This window comes from Electrona antarctica (assembly GCF_951216825.1).
Source record: "Electrona antarctica genome assembly, chromosome: 16".
NCBI lineage: Eukaryota > Metazoa > Chordata > Actinopteri > Myctophiformes > Myctophidae > Electrona > Electrona antarctica.
In genome coordinates, this window is record NC_136797.1 from 33,281,148 (window position 1) to 33,296,380 (window position 15,233).

A 15,233-nucleotide genomic window follows, 5' to 3' on the forward strand; every position below is an offset into this window, starting at 1 on the left:
AGTAAGTACCTACCCCCTGTGGTGGTTGCCATGGTGAGCAATAATACCTTTGCACCATGAGGTATATTAGGGCCACCCACTGTGATTAGAATGACATCAAAGTCATTATCATCAAGGCCAAACAATCAATTTAAATAAAAACAAAACAAAATAAACAAAGGCATTTTGGCTCTAACAATAACTTTGTCAATCTTTGTGGGGTTCTCTCTCCTGATTGGATTAAATTTGTCTCACCGTCCTGAACACATTTTCTGTTTATTAAAACGCGGGAGAAATGGGGAGACCCGTTGCTGAACAAAGACTCTATAGCAATGATTACATATCAGAATATAAAGCGTTAACCTTTTATTTTATTTTATTATTTTTTTATTATATATATATATATATATATATATATATATATATATATTATTTTTTTTACCAAAAAGTATCACTTACAGCACTTTCACAACATAAAAATAATAAGTGAGTTACAACATGGGTTTGATACAACCAATTTAGCACCATTTAATGTTTAATATTTTACAAGTCATTCGAAGCCGACTCATAATAGGGACAGACACTAGAAAGGAAATGGTTGCATTCACCAATAATGTATTATGAGCAGCAAGAGAATCACATAACAAAGTAAACAAGACTACTTTATGTGCAGACGTCCTAGAAGTAGGTTACAGTGAGTTACACATTGTCTAATACCACCCTCTCTAACTGAACTCTCCTCTTGTAAACACATGGAGAAATGTCTAAATAAAATGTTTTTACAGTGTGATCATAGAAACATTTGATCGCTAGTTCCTGCTGCTGGTTTAAGGGGACCTTTCTGAGTGTATCTGTGCTAACACTTAATCCCCAAGTTACACAAACAGAAATCTCTTCTGTGTTTCAAATATTCAAACTGAAAAACATGAGTCATTCTAAATGTATTTAACCATGACTTTTAGAAAGAATAAAAACTCCACTGTATAGACACACAGGGGATCTGGCACTAGATAGCCAATCTCGTTAAAAAAATATTTATTTTGGTTATGACACCACATTGAAAGAAATCTAATAACCAAGGAGTCGTTTAGTACTGCTAGCCCACCCAAACACATTCTACTCTGAGCCCTCCTTTGGTGACTAGGCCATTAGTTACAGAGCAATGTTTAAGCTTGAATTCTATTGTTGATGACATGAAAACAGATTTGACACTAGTAGGCTGGCAGTGTTTTCCAGTGCCTTTAAGAGCGAGTTCTTAAGACACATTACATATTAGCATCATGTATTATGTCAGATTTTAATGTCTTCCTCACAATAGAACAGTAAGATCTATTCCAAGCTAAAACAATGGCAAAGTTGCTCTTTAAGGCCACAGGCAAGCAAGGGCTCTCCAACACATTCAGTGAACACCATGCTTCTCCTCTTCAATTCTATTCTACGTGCAAACGTCTCATCTTCTCAATAACTCTCTCCTTGGTTGTGCTCTCATCTTTCTCCAATGTTGAGACAATGTCTCCAAATTCATACAAAGTTATGACATACTGCTATATTAATTACACACTTGGTAACAGTACTGCTTCACATAATTTATACAAGTGAAATTCCATCTGTATCCTTTTTGTCAGTCCTCACAAATTGTGATCAACCATTTGTATTCATTCTAAAAATAGAAAAGTAAGTAAATAGTCAACAATTGATTTTTAATATAAGTAATTGGGTGTGATTAGGGTCAAAGTACCTGGATTATTATTATTTTTTTAATATCAAAACAAGATTGATAATCACAGCAAGCAAATTAAGTTTGTTTCCCTATTCAGCAATATGAATGTGCACACACATAATTGCAAAATAAATTATTTCAGCCAATGCCTTTGTGTAAAAGTATGTTTGGGTGTTCATGTTCTATTGCTTGTAACGCAGAGCAGCATGAGTAAGAACTAGTCTTCTGGGAGTGCACAACAGCAGGGTGATCCATCCATGGTGGGAGTGCTCAAATGCAGGGTGATCCATGGTGGGAGTGCTGAACAATAAGGTGATCCATGGGATCTCGTAGGTGCCATTTTGTCCGGGGAGTCATCGAGTCAGATCACAGCAAGTTCCACCCCGATAGTGTATCAGATTTTCTGATTGGTGGGGGTGGTGTAGTGGTTCGGAAAAAAGGCCAGGGAAAGGCAACAAATGACAGGATCTAGGATCCCTAGATAATTGGACTCCACTGTCCAACTAGCATTTTCTTTGACTTTTTGAGTGTGGAGAGCATGTGGAGTGATTACATAACATAGTCAGGGGTCTTGTGATGTAGTGCTGTAGTTAAAGGTGCATCAATGACACAATTGGTCAGTTGGGTAAACATGAGTCCTGTCGCACTGAGCTGACCAGAGGAGGAACACTTCAGTTTTCAAAACATTTGTTCTGACTACAGAGATTTTACAATTGGATCCGTTTGTTGTGGTTTAATCTCAGTTCATATTTCTGGCACGGTTGTAAAAAAGTAAACTCAAATACAATCCCATTCTGTTGGTGATGGTATTGTGTCACATTCGATTCATGGTGGTTGTTTTGTAGTTGAATAATGACCATCTCATGGTTGAAACATGGCTGTGCTACAGTATTGTGTGTAGTTGTGTTCATATGAAAGTAGAGTCCATGGCACTCGTATCCTGTATGCTACGGGCACGAGCCTCAAACAGCTGTTTGATCAACGCTGACTTCTCCTGTTCTAGCTGGGTGATGCGCTCACTCTTCTCTGTCACCTCCTACGTGGACACGAGAAGAAAAAGAGAGAAAAGAGACTCATGTATTTTACCAAGTGTTGTATCGTTGTGTACACAAAGGTTTTGCTAGTAGTAGTACCTTTCTATCAAGACAAGAAATGATGGTGATGGAGCCTTTCAAATAGTGGTAAGAGCTGGTGTAATTTGAGTGTAATTTTCAGTCTTGATTAGAGACTTCTCATACTGGCTTGGAAGGAGGTGTACTGTCAGACCACAATGGTTTTCATCACCACATCCACCAGGTGATTGACTATGGCCATAGCCTACTTCAGTAATGTCATGTCACTACTATTTCTTCAAATATTTCCAAAAAGAGAATAAGAAAATAACCCGACAACGCATTGCAATGAGTTGCAAGCTTTTTCGAATGGCTATTTTGGCTATTCATTGTACGACAATGCGTTACGTATAGGGCATAACGGTATAATGGTGGGCAGAACAACTACTTACCCCAAATAAACCATACCACTTCAGAATAATAAGAGGAGCATAATGCTCTGCCTCAAGCCGGAAGCTCTAAGCCTACAGAGAAAATACATTGTCATTGTGCATCAGTCTGTATGGAATCATGTCACCTACCTGTGTGAGAAGACGGTTTTGGTCCTTCAGTCTTTGGATGGCTTGCGGAGGGGCTGGAGCTGGAGGCTGAGAGCTAGTAGAGAGAGTTGTGCTCTGAGGGACTGGCTGCTCAGAGACAAAGACAGTACTGATTACTGAATGAAGTTATTGAATAAGTATGCCGTCGATCCAATATGCAGTACATCGAATCTTGTCAGCAATTAAAAGATCATTTGTATTGGTCAGCAGTCATTTCAGATGGAAGCTCTGTTTGTTGAATAACCTAAACATTCTGGACAACACCCATATAAGTAAGATAAATGTTAATTTGAACCTTTGAATTGCCACTTTGTGGCTTTGGATGCAAAATAATATATTATACAGATTAAACCAGTTAGATGTGTATTTAAAGCCAGTAAAAGACCAATTATCATCAGCACTTACCATCCCAGAGCAGGAAATGAGGTCACTAAGGCAGCGGTTGACTTCTTGCAATTTAGGAAGCAGGACATTCATGCGACTTTGGCTGGCTTCTGTGAACAAATCCTGTTAGAAGATAGAGATGATAGAAGATGAAATAGGACGTGAGAGAGTTACAGTCTATTGTTTAGCCAATAGAAAAATATGGAAGTGGGATGCATGACTGGACAAATAAAATTATTCATGCAGAACAGAAAGTATTTCAAGATTATTCTTTACTTTTTGCTACATTTCATATAGAAGTACACACGAGTCAAATTATTTGTTTTTTTGTTCCTCAACACTAGCAGAAATAACAAAGAGATATTTATGAATAACAACAGTAGTTAGTATGTTAGGATGTTAATCATTGCACACTTTGAGGTGCTTATGGTGCCTTCAGGCTCTTTCCTACCTGAAAGCCCCCATACCCCGCCATTTCCAAGCTGTTCACAGCTGAAATCGCCCCATACTGATTCAGTTCCATCTTGAGTTGAGTTTGATATTTCATTATTGCGGCACCTCTACATGGACCTACCGTGCAGTGGTTGCTCTGGCCAACCTGCCGCTGTCTCTCGGTGACATTGTGGATCTGACCTTGGTACCAGTCCCTCGCCCGCTCCACAACCTCCAGACCTGTCAGCAAGGAGTCTTTCTCCTGCTCCAGTTCCTTCATTTGCTTCAACTGGGACAGATGAAGGAGAAGAAGAGGAACAGGGTGAAGAGATGAGAAGGACCGGCAAGGATGGGGACAGCAGGAGAGAGAGAAAGGAACATGGTCAGTTACTGTAACTACTTCCAACCTGGTGTCCCTGTTTTGGGACATGTCATAACAGATCTTGAAAATTCTTCAAAACATTTCCTACAGCTCACAATTCATCACAATGCAACACATTGTTGGCATGTAGATCGGTTATTTTTGAGGGGCGATATCCCTTCCTATGTCCAGCTTTTAGTGTATGTGCACACACTTTGTCCTAAACATTAAATCCCATTGACAATGAATGGAACATTTTGAGTGTTTGTGTAAACACAAACATTGCGTAACACAAACATTGAAGACGGAGGTGAGGACGCAAATTCTGATTGGCCGGAATGAGATGATGTATGATGATAAGATCGCCCCTCACTTCACACGGGTGTGATATAGGGCTTAAGTTGTTAAAGAACAATCAAAAGGCCAGAAGTCACCTGATGCCGTATTCTATTCTGATTTCACTTAGATGACAACCACTAAAAAGATACGGTGAAACTTTAACAAGCTTTTATGCTTTCCATGTCATCAGCAAAAAAGTATTCACGTCACTGCCAAAATCAAATAAAAACAGACTATATATAAAACATATATGTTTCTGCCAGGACTGCGTGTGGTGAGTAGACAAACTCTCATCCTTTCACATGGGCATCTGCAGTGGCTTCTTTTGTGCTGGTGGATACAATGGAGCCGTACCAATTGTGCCCGACTCTCACCCCATTCTGAACAGAGACAATGTTTAGAGGAGCAATCAGCCCGGTGTCATGGCAACCACACAGCAACCTAAGAATGGGGTAAACAGCAGACCCACTTCAACTACAGTCGCCCCAGTGTGTGTGTGTGTGTGTGTGTGTGTGTGTGTGTGTGTGTGTGTGTGTGTACACGCATGCGTTAAAGAGTGTGACTGCACACATGCAGAGCGAGGGAGATAGAGAGAGAGGAGAGAGAGAGAGAGAGGGAGAATCCCACTCCAGCAAGGCTCCATTGAGTTGTGCTGACCATGCTTTCCATGCGGCTCACAGCCACAGCCCAGGCCCCACTGCTGGCATTCAGCCACCTGGTGTGTCATCTTTCCATCCCTCAATCTATCCTTTCCCACTGCCTCTTCCATGGCTCTCCCAGCCACTGCTGCTGCTGCGCAGTACAAAGTACATCGAATTGGACAGAAGTCCCAATGGAATCATCTGAGATCTGACCAAACGTAATTAATTCCAACGTCAATCTATGTTTAATGTGTTCTTTTGTGATATTGCACACTAAACCTACTTTATGCAGTCTGACTAATTGAATAGGGGGAATAGATTGGGAGGGAAAGAGCAAGAGAGAGACAGAGAGAGAAAGTATAATAGGACGAAAGGGAGGGGGTTGAGGGGTGTTTAGTGCCTGGAATGAAGAATGAGTGTAGGGCTTTGTGGAGAGTTGGGGAAAATATACAGAGCTGCGCAAGAGACGGAAACCGAGAGTAAATTATTGCAATGTTATGGAAAAGTGTGTGTGTGTGTGTGTATTGTGTAATACATGTCACAGTTGAGCTGGCTAACAAAACACATACAACACAACACAAACAATATCATGACACCAGCGGCCCCACACACAGCTTAGCTAAAACCACAAAGACCAATATAATGGCCTTTCAACTTTAATCTATAAAGCAACTTGAGCATTGAGTATTGAGCTTCACCTTGAAGTATTCAAAGTTCATACTAACAAACAAGAAAAATCTGTTCTAATATCTGGGAGAAACACAAGAGGTTTAGTCCAAAGTAGAACAATGGAGCACACAGATACAAAGCAATCAAGTTATTTTATTAAAGTCTAATGTTTTAAGTTTCATTATGATGCTTCTTCATCAGTCAAAGGTGTCTGTCTCTGTCTAATCGATAATGACCTACTGGAAAATGAAAAAAGCAACAATAAACAATAGATAGACTAGATATAGATGTCATGTGCCTTGTCAAATCTCATAATATCATATTGGCATGTAAGCTGCAAAGCACGCATGCACAAGCCTCCTCCAAGCCAATAGTTGACTACTGATGGTGACTACCTGGTGTAGTGTCTCTCTGTCCCCCTTGTCTCTTTTTCTAACCTACTCACCCAGAGGAAAAAATGTAGTGCCTTGTTGCTGTAGAGACTGCTACTGAGGGGGAAGAAGACAGTAGTGTAGGCAGCCCAGACTGCTGTCCAAGCTGGGCCGGGCCGGCCAAGCGAATCCCCTGCTTCCACCAGGCCCCTGGGCCCGACCCGGCTCACTACCATCAGTGCAGCAGCAGACCAAATTGCCCAGGGTGGGTCGGAGGGGGGAGGGAGGGGAAGGGGGAGGAGAGGGGTAGGGAGGAAGAAGGTGAGGAACCAGTACACTCCAGACAGAGAAAAGGGAAAAGAGAGTGCAAAGGAAAAGAGAACGGGGGATGGAAAAAGGGAGAGAAAGGAAGAGAGAGAAAGCAGGCTGAGGGGAAAAGAGAGGCAGAGGGTAGAGAGGACGAGAAGGGAGGCAAGAGCAGGGGACTGGAGAGTGGGAGGGTCTGTGTGAGGGGAGAGGGTGGGTGAAAAGTATTGGGAGGGGAACGTGATGGCCAATAGAAATTGTCCACTAAGCAGCCTTTTCTATATTGTGTTGGCCTGTTTAGTTTCTTTATTTTCATTAACACATATTATTTATAATCATACACTTTAAGCTAGAGTTTAGGTAATAGACTTAGGATATATATTTGCCTTGGTTTATTTCTATGTAATAAAATGAACGGTGAAAATGCAGTCTACCTCCTTCTGCATCAAAGTTGTTTTTTACTTTATTATTATTATTTATTTATTATTATTATTTATTTATTTATTTATTTATTATTTATTATTTATTTAATTAACCAATTATAAAACCGCACTGTTTTAATCATAAACACTTCACAAAACCATAAGTGAGCAGCAATAATGGCATCTACTGCTCCTAATAGTTATGATGGGTACATGTCTAGGAAGAATTTCAGGTATTTCCAAATGCACTTGTCAAATACCCCAACAAGAAGTGCTATAGCACAGGCATGGGAACATACAGTACATAGCATTGCTGTCGGGTGGAAACCTTGTACTGTATGTCCACAACCGTTACTTTTCAGCAAATGGAAGAAAAACAATCCTGTGTTCCAATAGATCCAATGTAGTTATCCAATGATTTAGTCACAGGCTCTTGACTTGTTAACATTAATTTTGTCATGTAATAAAACCACACTTTTTTTTCTTCAAAAATAGCAGATCTAGTTCTAGAAGAAGTGTCGCAATCTGAGTCTGTGACACGTTGTAAGCTTGTAGATCGGTAATTTTCTCTTGTATAACGAGATTTACAAATATTAAAGATACATGCATGGTATCTGCCCGAAAGCAATGGCAGGCTTACTTCTATGTATGTGTTTATGTGTGAGTGTGTGCATGTAACAAACCATTCCATAATCCACTCCATTTGAGATGGTGTGCCGTCTCTGCTCTTCACGACTACGCAAATGGCGTCTGGAACCACCAGTAACAAATCCTGCTGCTGATTCACTCTGAGATCTTGGTAAACATGGCTCTGGAACACCTGGAAAAGAGTGATAATAATTCACATGGGGTCCACAGTATTAATATCATCATAGCATATCTATCGCCGCTGTCAGGCGGATACCTAGTATGACCAACGGCGTTACTTTTCAGGAAACATTACAGTTGTTATTTAGTCACACAAGCTATTTTACACATTACAGGCGAATATCTTGCTAAATGTTTTTCAAAAATAGTGAGAATAGATAGTTCACAACACTTGGGACATACAGTATATTGTGACCTGGCTTGTAGTAGATTGGCCATTTTTGTTATTTTTGCTCGACACTTATACGACAAAGTAGTGTATCATTTAATGAAAGAAAAACATAAAAGGATAAAATATGGAGACACGGCCTGGGCCGTGGCTCAGCGGTCCAGGCACCTTGGCTGGTAATCCAGTCTGGCAGTGTGCCGCGGGTTCGACTCCCGATCCCGACGGCCTTTACTGCATGTCTTCCCCCCATCTCTCTCCCCATTTTCCTGTCAGCCTACTGTCTGTCCCTCCATAAACAAATATAAAATAAAGGTGAAAGCCACAAAAAAAAAACATTTAAAAAAGAATATATGGAGATACAAGGTTTCTATGAATTCTGCCCAAGAGAGATGATAGGGGCCTGGAATCTGGGCCAGAAATGATATTGAATTAATTAATTTATATTGTTTAATTATTAATAAAATATATTATAGTTTGTATCATTTAGTAGTTTCGTATTTTATTGTAGTGTAGTATAGTTTGTATTGTTTAGTATGGCTAGTTATTAGCATAGTATACATATGAGACCCCTACAGTATATTATATAGCATCGACAACAGTCAAGTACACGTGCATTTTGTTGGAACAAAATATCTACCATATCTTCCAAGCCTATAGTACATCCTTGTAACTTCACACCGTGAGAAGTTTCAAAACTGAATTCTCTGAGTGATACAACGGTTTCTGTTTTTAGCCATTATATCATTTATTTGCATAGTTTTACTTGATCATGTTTTGACAGTGATGGATATTACATTGAGAGAACCAAATGTAAACAAAAAAGGCGTGCTTTTATAACAAAACAAAAAACATCTTATGTGGATGCACCTGGGATGTATCCTCAGTGATGTATCCCACGGTCATCTGGGTTTCGGGTCTCTCGAACATCATACCCCTCACTCAGGCGACCCAGCCGGGGTGATCAAGTCCCGACTTACGTCCCAGTAGCTACCGTCGATCAGTCCCATTAGGGAAAGACCAAGGCCACACAATCCGTTGGAACCTTAGAGTATATACTGTATGAATAGAGACGGCACCAGAGTTCTCCTCCCATCCACTAGCATTAAGTTGCTCAAAAGCGCATGAGGCGATTTCACTCCTCCTTCCGGGTAGGAACAGAGTGCATTCTGGGATGGATTTGCCCCAATAACATGAACGCGCTGCCGTTGACTATCATTGCGCACGTTCACGTATGAAACAGCGTTCACGTGTCATGGGCCCAATAACATGAACGTGCGCAATGATAGTCAACGGACCAGCACTGGCTCGAGCTGCAATGACAAATTCGGCCAATATGTCCATTTCGCCTCAGGGTTTCCTCCGGGTGCCGTCTCTATTCATATATATTCTAAGGTTGGAACTACTCCAGAACTACTCTGCCAGGGCTGGGAGGTACGCTTCTGGCGCATGGAAGGACTAGGCTCTATGGGTTGACTCCTGTCCGGGCCCTTCCTACATCTCAAAGCATGCCATTAGGCGAACATTTTCTTTAAGTTAAAATGTATAGAGTCAGACCGATCTACAAGCTCACAACGTGGCAAGATCTTGTAGATCTTGTTTGAAATAGGGGTAAAGTGGTTAAGTATTATGCACAGTTGCCTCCATCTGACTGTAAGTTTCTTTCAAAGTAACACTTCAAGCTGCCGCTCCAGTCCTGACCCAATCCTAACTGGTTTCAACTCAAGAAGACCATACTTAAAGGCTGCATCAAGCTGCATTCCACATACCAGACAGACATGTTTTTACGGTAAGTGCTGATCATTTCTCAAAGCATACTGTGTGGGTTTGTTGGAGAAAACAAAGCCACAGGATTCCAATCCTTTCAGTACGGTATGAAAATCATCTTACAGAGATTTTAAACATGCTTTAAATATAAATAACAACACATTAAATTTAGTGTCCTCACTGTCCTGTAAGTTATATTTTGTTAACTTTACATTTTAATGCATTTTCTAGTACAGATTGATTTTAAAAGTCACAGAAAAAAAGATGAACCAATTTAAAACATCCTCAACCTATTCACTGTATAAATAATTACATTTAATCAACACCGATTGCATTATTCAGTTAGTTGTTTATCTACAATGTAGGGCCAATTAGATTATAGACAATTACATGTATTGACTGCATATGGACCGCTTAAACCTGCCTACATTCTTTCCGAGACCTGACCTGACACTGCATCCACTGAAATACGTTTTCTGTTCTAATAACTCAAATAATAATAATTGATGTACTTGAGAAACAGAATATCTGTTATTGTTATATGGAAAGTCTTTGCCTTTTTTGAATACATTAATCAATAAGGTAAATCTATTTAACGTTATTTTGACAAAGCTACTAGAGAAGAGTACCACTAATGCATGTTCAGCAGCCAAGCAACACATATTTGCTTAAATTGCTGAAGCTGTGAGTTTCCATGTCTACCACAGGAGGGAGCCCTATTCCTCAAATAAAATAATGCTGAAATCAACAAACCATCATTTCCATAACTTTCCATTGAAAAGGAACACGTGAACAACAAGTCAAATGTCCTTCCTGAGCCCTGGGAGTCTTCTTGTCATATAATGTTTGGAATACAAAATGTGTGACATTTAACAATGTTATGTGGTTCAATAATCCAGAAAGTAGTATTTTCTTGATAGAAATATACAAGAAATGTATTACTAAATACTTTTTCACTTTCATAATTTAGGAACACATGTAGCTCAGAAAATGGCACAGTGACATTTATAGTATCAACACTATTGTGACAAGCTCACACGATTGTCCACTTGTTTTAAGTGTATCACAGCAGCACATTGTTCTTAACCATCTGACTATCAGTGATGAGAAAACATGCCAGACAGTGCCGACAGGTGTTATTCATTGCTCCATGTTCATGATGATCTCATGCAGTACAAATCACTAACGACTGCTAAGGAATGTGTTATTTACTTCTTTCAAACCTGCTGAGGGAAAAGGACAGGTTAGAGAGCATGATTAGTGTGCGTGCGTGCGTGCGTGTGTGTGTGTGCGTGCAAGAGTTGTTCTTTATGCCTCAGAGCTAATGTTGTGTAGTCCTAGGAAGTCAGACAGGCAGCAGGTCTTGACAGGTTTTTCTATTACAAAATAGTATTTCTTCCCCTGCAATGCATAACCCATATATACATGAGGAAGATTGCAGTAACGTTATGATACAACTCTTTCTTGTTGGAATAGTGTCAATCAATATCTCAATTATTCTAGGAAAGGACCACTTGGCTACTGCTTTGAGTCCAATTAGTGGATTCAATTAACATTTTCAACAATTATCCCTTTGTACAAATGTAACCAAGACAAAGTAGTCCCTTGATTACATTTGTACACTCAAGGTTTAAATGAATACTGAGGATTTGAATGTATCTAACAAGTGACAACGCTGCCCTTAAGTGCAAGTGAAGTTAGTAGCCAAGAAGACCCCCAGGGCTCCGGAAGGAGGTGGTGCGGATGGTGTTACACTTATAGCTCTAGACAGGCCTGGTTATGTACTACAGATCAAGCACACTCTGGGAGAAAGAGCGAGAACAATTGAAAGACACGCATAGTGTAAGACGGGAGATAGGGAAATTTGATCCTGCATGAGTATGAGTACATATGACAGATACTGAAAGTAAGTGTCATAAGAGTTAGTTGGCATAAAATTCCACAACTGAACTACTCCAACTTTAGTATACCAGGGTCAGTCTAGTAATGACATGCTCAAATGACATTGGACATTCTTACAGCTTCCCCTTGCCCGTAACATTCAGCCACAGCAGGGAAGGTTGGAGCTCCTTGTATCTCCCCATCATCGGCCCATCCTCAAGTTGAACTCAGATCGTCTCTCCAGAGATTTCAGATAATAGGCTGCCTATCTCTGACCTTATCTATGGATACAACTCCACTTTAACCTCTTTTAATTTCAACCTGCCATATGGTTGACATGTCATTCATTACAGTTGAATAATGAAAGTGGTCAAGGAATCTTTTCATCGTTTCTGGACTGAATGGTTATACGTCTCCCAAGATATTACACTCAGACTTTAATTGACCAGTCCACAAATGGTGTACATGGTCCTGGATAGCTCTGTTTGTGTTACAAGATGCAATTACATGCAATTATGCAATTACATGCATATCAAATTGATATCCAAGTAATATCCAAGATGTATAGATTTTCCGTCAGAATCATTTTAGTTAATCAGCTCATTTAATCAATTGAATCCATCTTTTAATCCACAACAGGGAGAAATCAACCAGAAGTTCAAGAAGTAGCTAATAAAGAGTGGGCACCTCGGTTTGAAATTGGCTATTTTGTCCAATGTTAAAAAATACAATATTTGGAAAATGGTCAAGTATACATAATTAGAACATGCGTAAACATTTGGCAATTAAGGTCTAATATATTTTACAATTGATACAAAACCTGTAGGCTATAGTCTATCCATTTCATTTTGGGGCATAAACAAGAAGTTAAACTAAAGGCTCAAATTATGTATTCTGCATGTTCACATCATGTTTACTTAACAGTTAAGACCATTTTTCTTTTTTTTCTACATTTTGGACAAAATAGCCCAGATAGTATAGTATAGTGCCCACTGCCCACTTATCCTGTAATCAGCCTAGTACGTTTTAACAGTGGGCGACTGGCGACATCCAGACGAATCTTCCAGAAGTGCATTATTTGTCTATATGGGACCCGGCGACTACCGGCGATAGCAGGCGAACAGTAGCCTGGCTAATAAGCCAGACTCAAATCACACTGATTCGGTCTGGTTTATTAGCCAGGCTAGGCGAACAGGCGATGGACGGAGCAACGTCGCCCGAAAAGATAAAAATAATTCATCTTTTCGGGCGATAACGGGCGTTTGTGTCGGCTGATGCTCGCCCGCTGTTAAAACGCACTGTCAGGTACTTTTCAGTTTCCACCCATCTGGAATTATCCTACTGAACGTGCACAGGGCCATGTCTGTCAAGTGACAGGTCAGACAGAGATGAGAAAACAACAGTGACTGATCACAGACACATCACAATTAATATGGATAGTGACAGACAGTGATATCAGCTTTATGTTTATGCATAATGGTAGGCCAATGAGGCCATAACGTGCTTGCGCGCGCGCACCACACAAAGTCCTCCACCTGAGATCATATTGTGATTTGAAATGTGCTGTAATTATGCAAACTGTTAATAAATACTTCAATCAATCAATGATTTATTAAACCATTATTATGCTCTTACTTGGCTTTTGGAGCTGTGGAGACTCCAGCGCGAGCGATTCAATGGACCGAACACGACTCTGCTGCGGTGGTGGCTGCTGCTGCTTCCCGACGTGGATCTGGTTCTGGTCAGACCGATAACAACACCCTCCTTCTGGTCCAACGACGACGGGGATCCGCTCCAAACTCCGTCCACTTCTTTCGAACCCGGCGTTGAATTTGTACCGCGACGTTGGTCCACATGCTGGGAACCCACCGCGGTCGTCCACCTCATGTCTGGTGGTCCGGCTCTGGAGCGAGGACGCGCGGTGCTGCGTGTTGGTCACATTACTTGGCCCCAAGGGCCGAACTTTGTTTTCAATTCGCGTACCGACGTTACACGCTGAAAGCGGGGCGGGTTTTTGCTGCTGCTGCTGCTTTGAATGCGGCTGCTGGGTGGTCTGTTGCTGCGGGTGGACGGCGGCTTGGGTCTTAATGATAACGTGACGGTTCTCTGGGTTGAGCATTGAATATCGCAGCCCCGCGACAAACCGCTCGAAAGTCAGGCAGCCATGCGGCGGGGCGACCCGCCTCAAGCACTCCAGCACCCCGCCGGGCAGGTCCTGCGTGCCGGCGCCCTGCCAGCGGCTCTCTATCTCCGAGATGTGGACGTAGCCTCTTTGCCCCCCGTCATCTAAAATGTCAAAGAGGGTCCTTAGACTGTGCAGGAATGCCTTCGGCAATCCATCCGTGGCATACTCCGTCTCCTTTGGTTGCATTTTGACAGTTTTGAAACGATCTCCTCCCCTGCTTTGGAAATCTTGTTTTCTTGCTCTGATTCTATTATATATTGTCGACGACCCGTTAAATTTGCAGCCCTGGTCTGTCGCTATTAAAGCCATATGGACTTATCAATAGTTTATAATTAATAAGGCTACAACATAGATTTCGCTCCAATGTTAGGCTTATAGCAACCAATCAATTGCCGAATTGTATAAAATATGTAATATGTAAAATACTTGCTCTTTACATGTAAATTGTTGAATGAAAAGTCTGTCCTTTCTCGCCGAAACTCTCTCTTCTCTTCCAACCCAGTTCTGTAGCTCCGCAGGTCTATGCATTCGGTCTATTCTGTTCTTGCAGGCCCGCCCTTCAAACGTCAGCGATAGACTGGGATCCATTAAATCAGCAGGTTGCAGATCCGGTCTAGAACGGACACGGAAGCGGTCTGTATGTGCATGTATGTGTGCGTGTGAATTACCGGACCCAGTAGGCGCGTCCCAGACCAGACCCGAGCACTGAGCAGTAAATAGAAACCAGGCTTTTACACATGTACCGAAGACGTGACTCTACGTCAGCACAAATTCACTCGCGCCTTCAACCATTGGCCACGGAGAGACACTGCCATGCGCCTATTGGCGGAGGCGTGTGGAAGGCAGAAGTTTGAGTTGGGCTTTTGTTATTCTCAAATCGATCTGAGACGTTATATTCACTTCGGGATTCATATTCCATACTCCACCCACTCTTGAGAAAATATTGAAACAATACAGTATGAATTCACACCTGAGATCTCTTACCACCAATATCATGTCATCTGATGCAACTATCAGAGGCCTGGCGGTCACCTATACTATTCCTAGTTTTAAACACATAATAGTTTAGTGTGAGAGGTGTAAAGATTGCAA

The 15,233-nt window shown here is 41.2% G+C and overlaps 1 protein-coding gene across 1 annotated transcript; it reads right to left on the reverse strand.

The window, feature by feature from the left end:
• Positions 1 to 414: 414 nt before the first annotated feature.
• Positions 415 to 14,629, reverse strand: sapcd2 (suppressor APC domain containing 2). The gene is made up of 6 exons (XM_079524381.1): positions 13,592 to 14,629; positions 7,959 to 8,095; positions 4,309 to 4,455; positions 3,756 to 3,857; positions 3,333 to 3,437; positions 415 to 2,735 (listed from the first exon to the last, which is right to left on the reverse strand). Exons 1-6 carry the CDS (start codon positions 14,448 to 14,450, stop codon positions 2,607 to 2,609), a joined length of 1,479 nt encoding a protein of 492 aa, XP_079380507.1. The 5' UTR covers positions 14,451 to 14,629; the 3' UTR covers positions 415 to 2,606.
• Between the last annotated feature and the right edge of the window lie 604 nt (positions 14,630 to 15,233).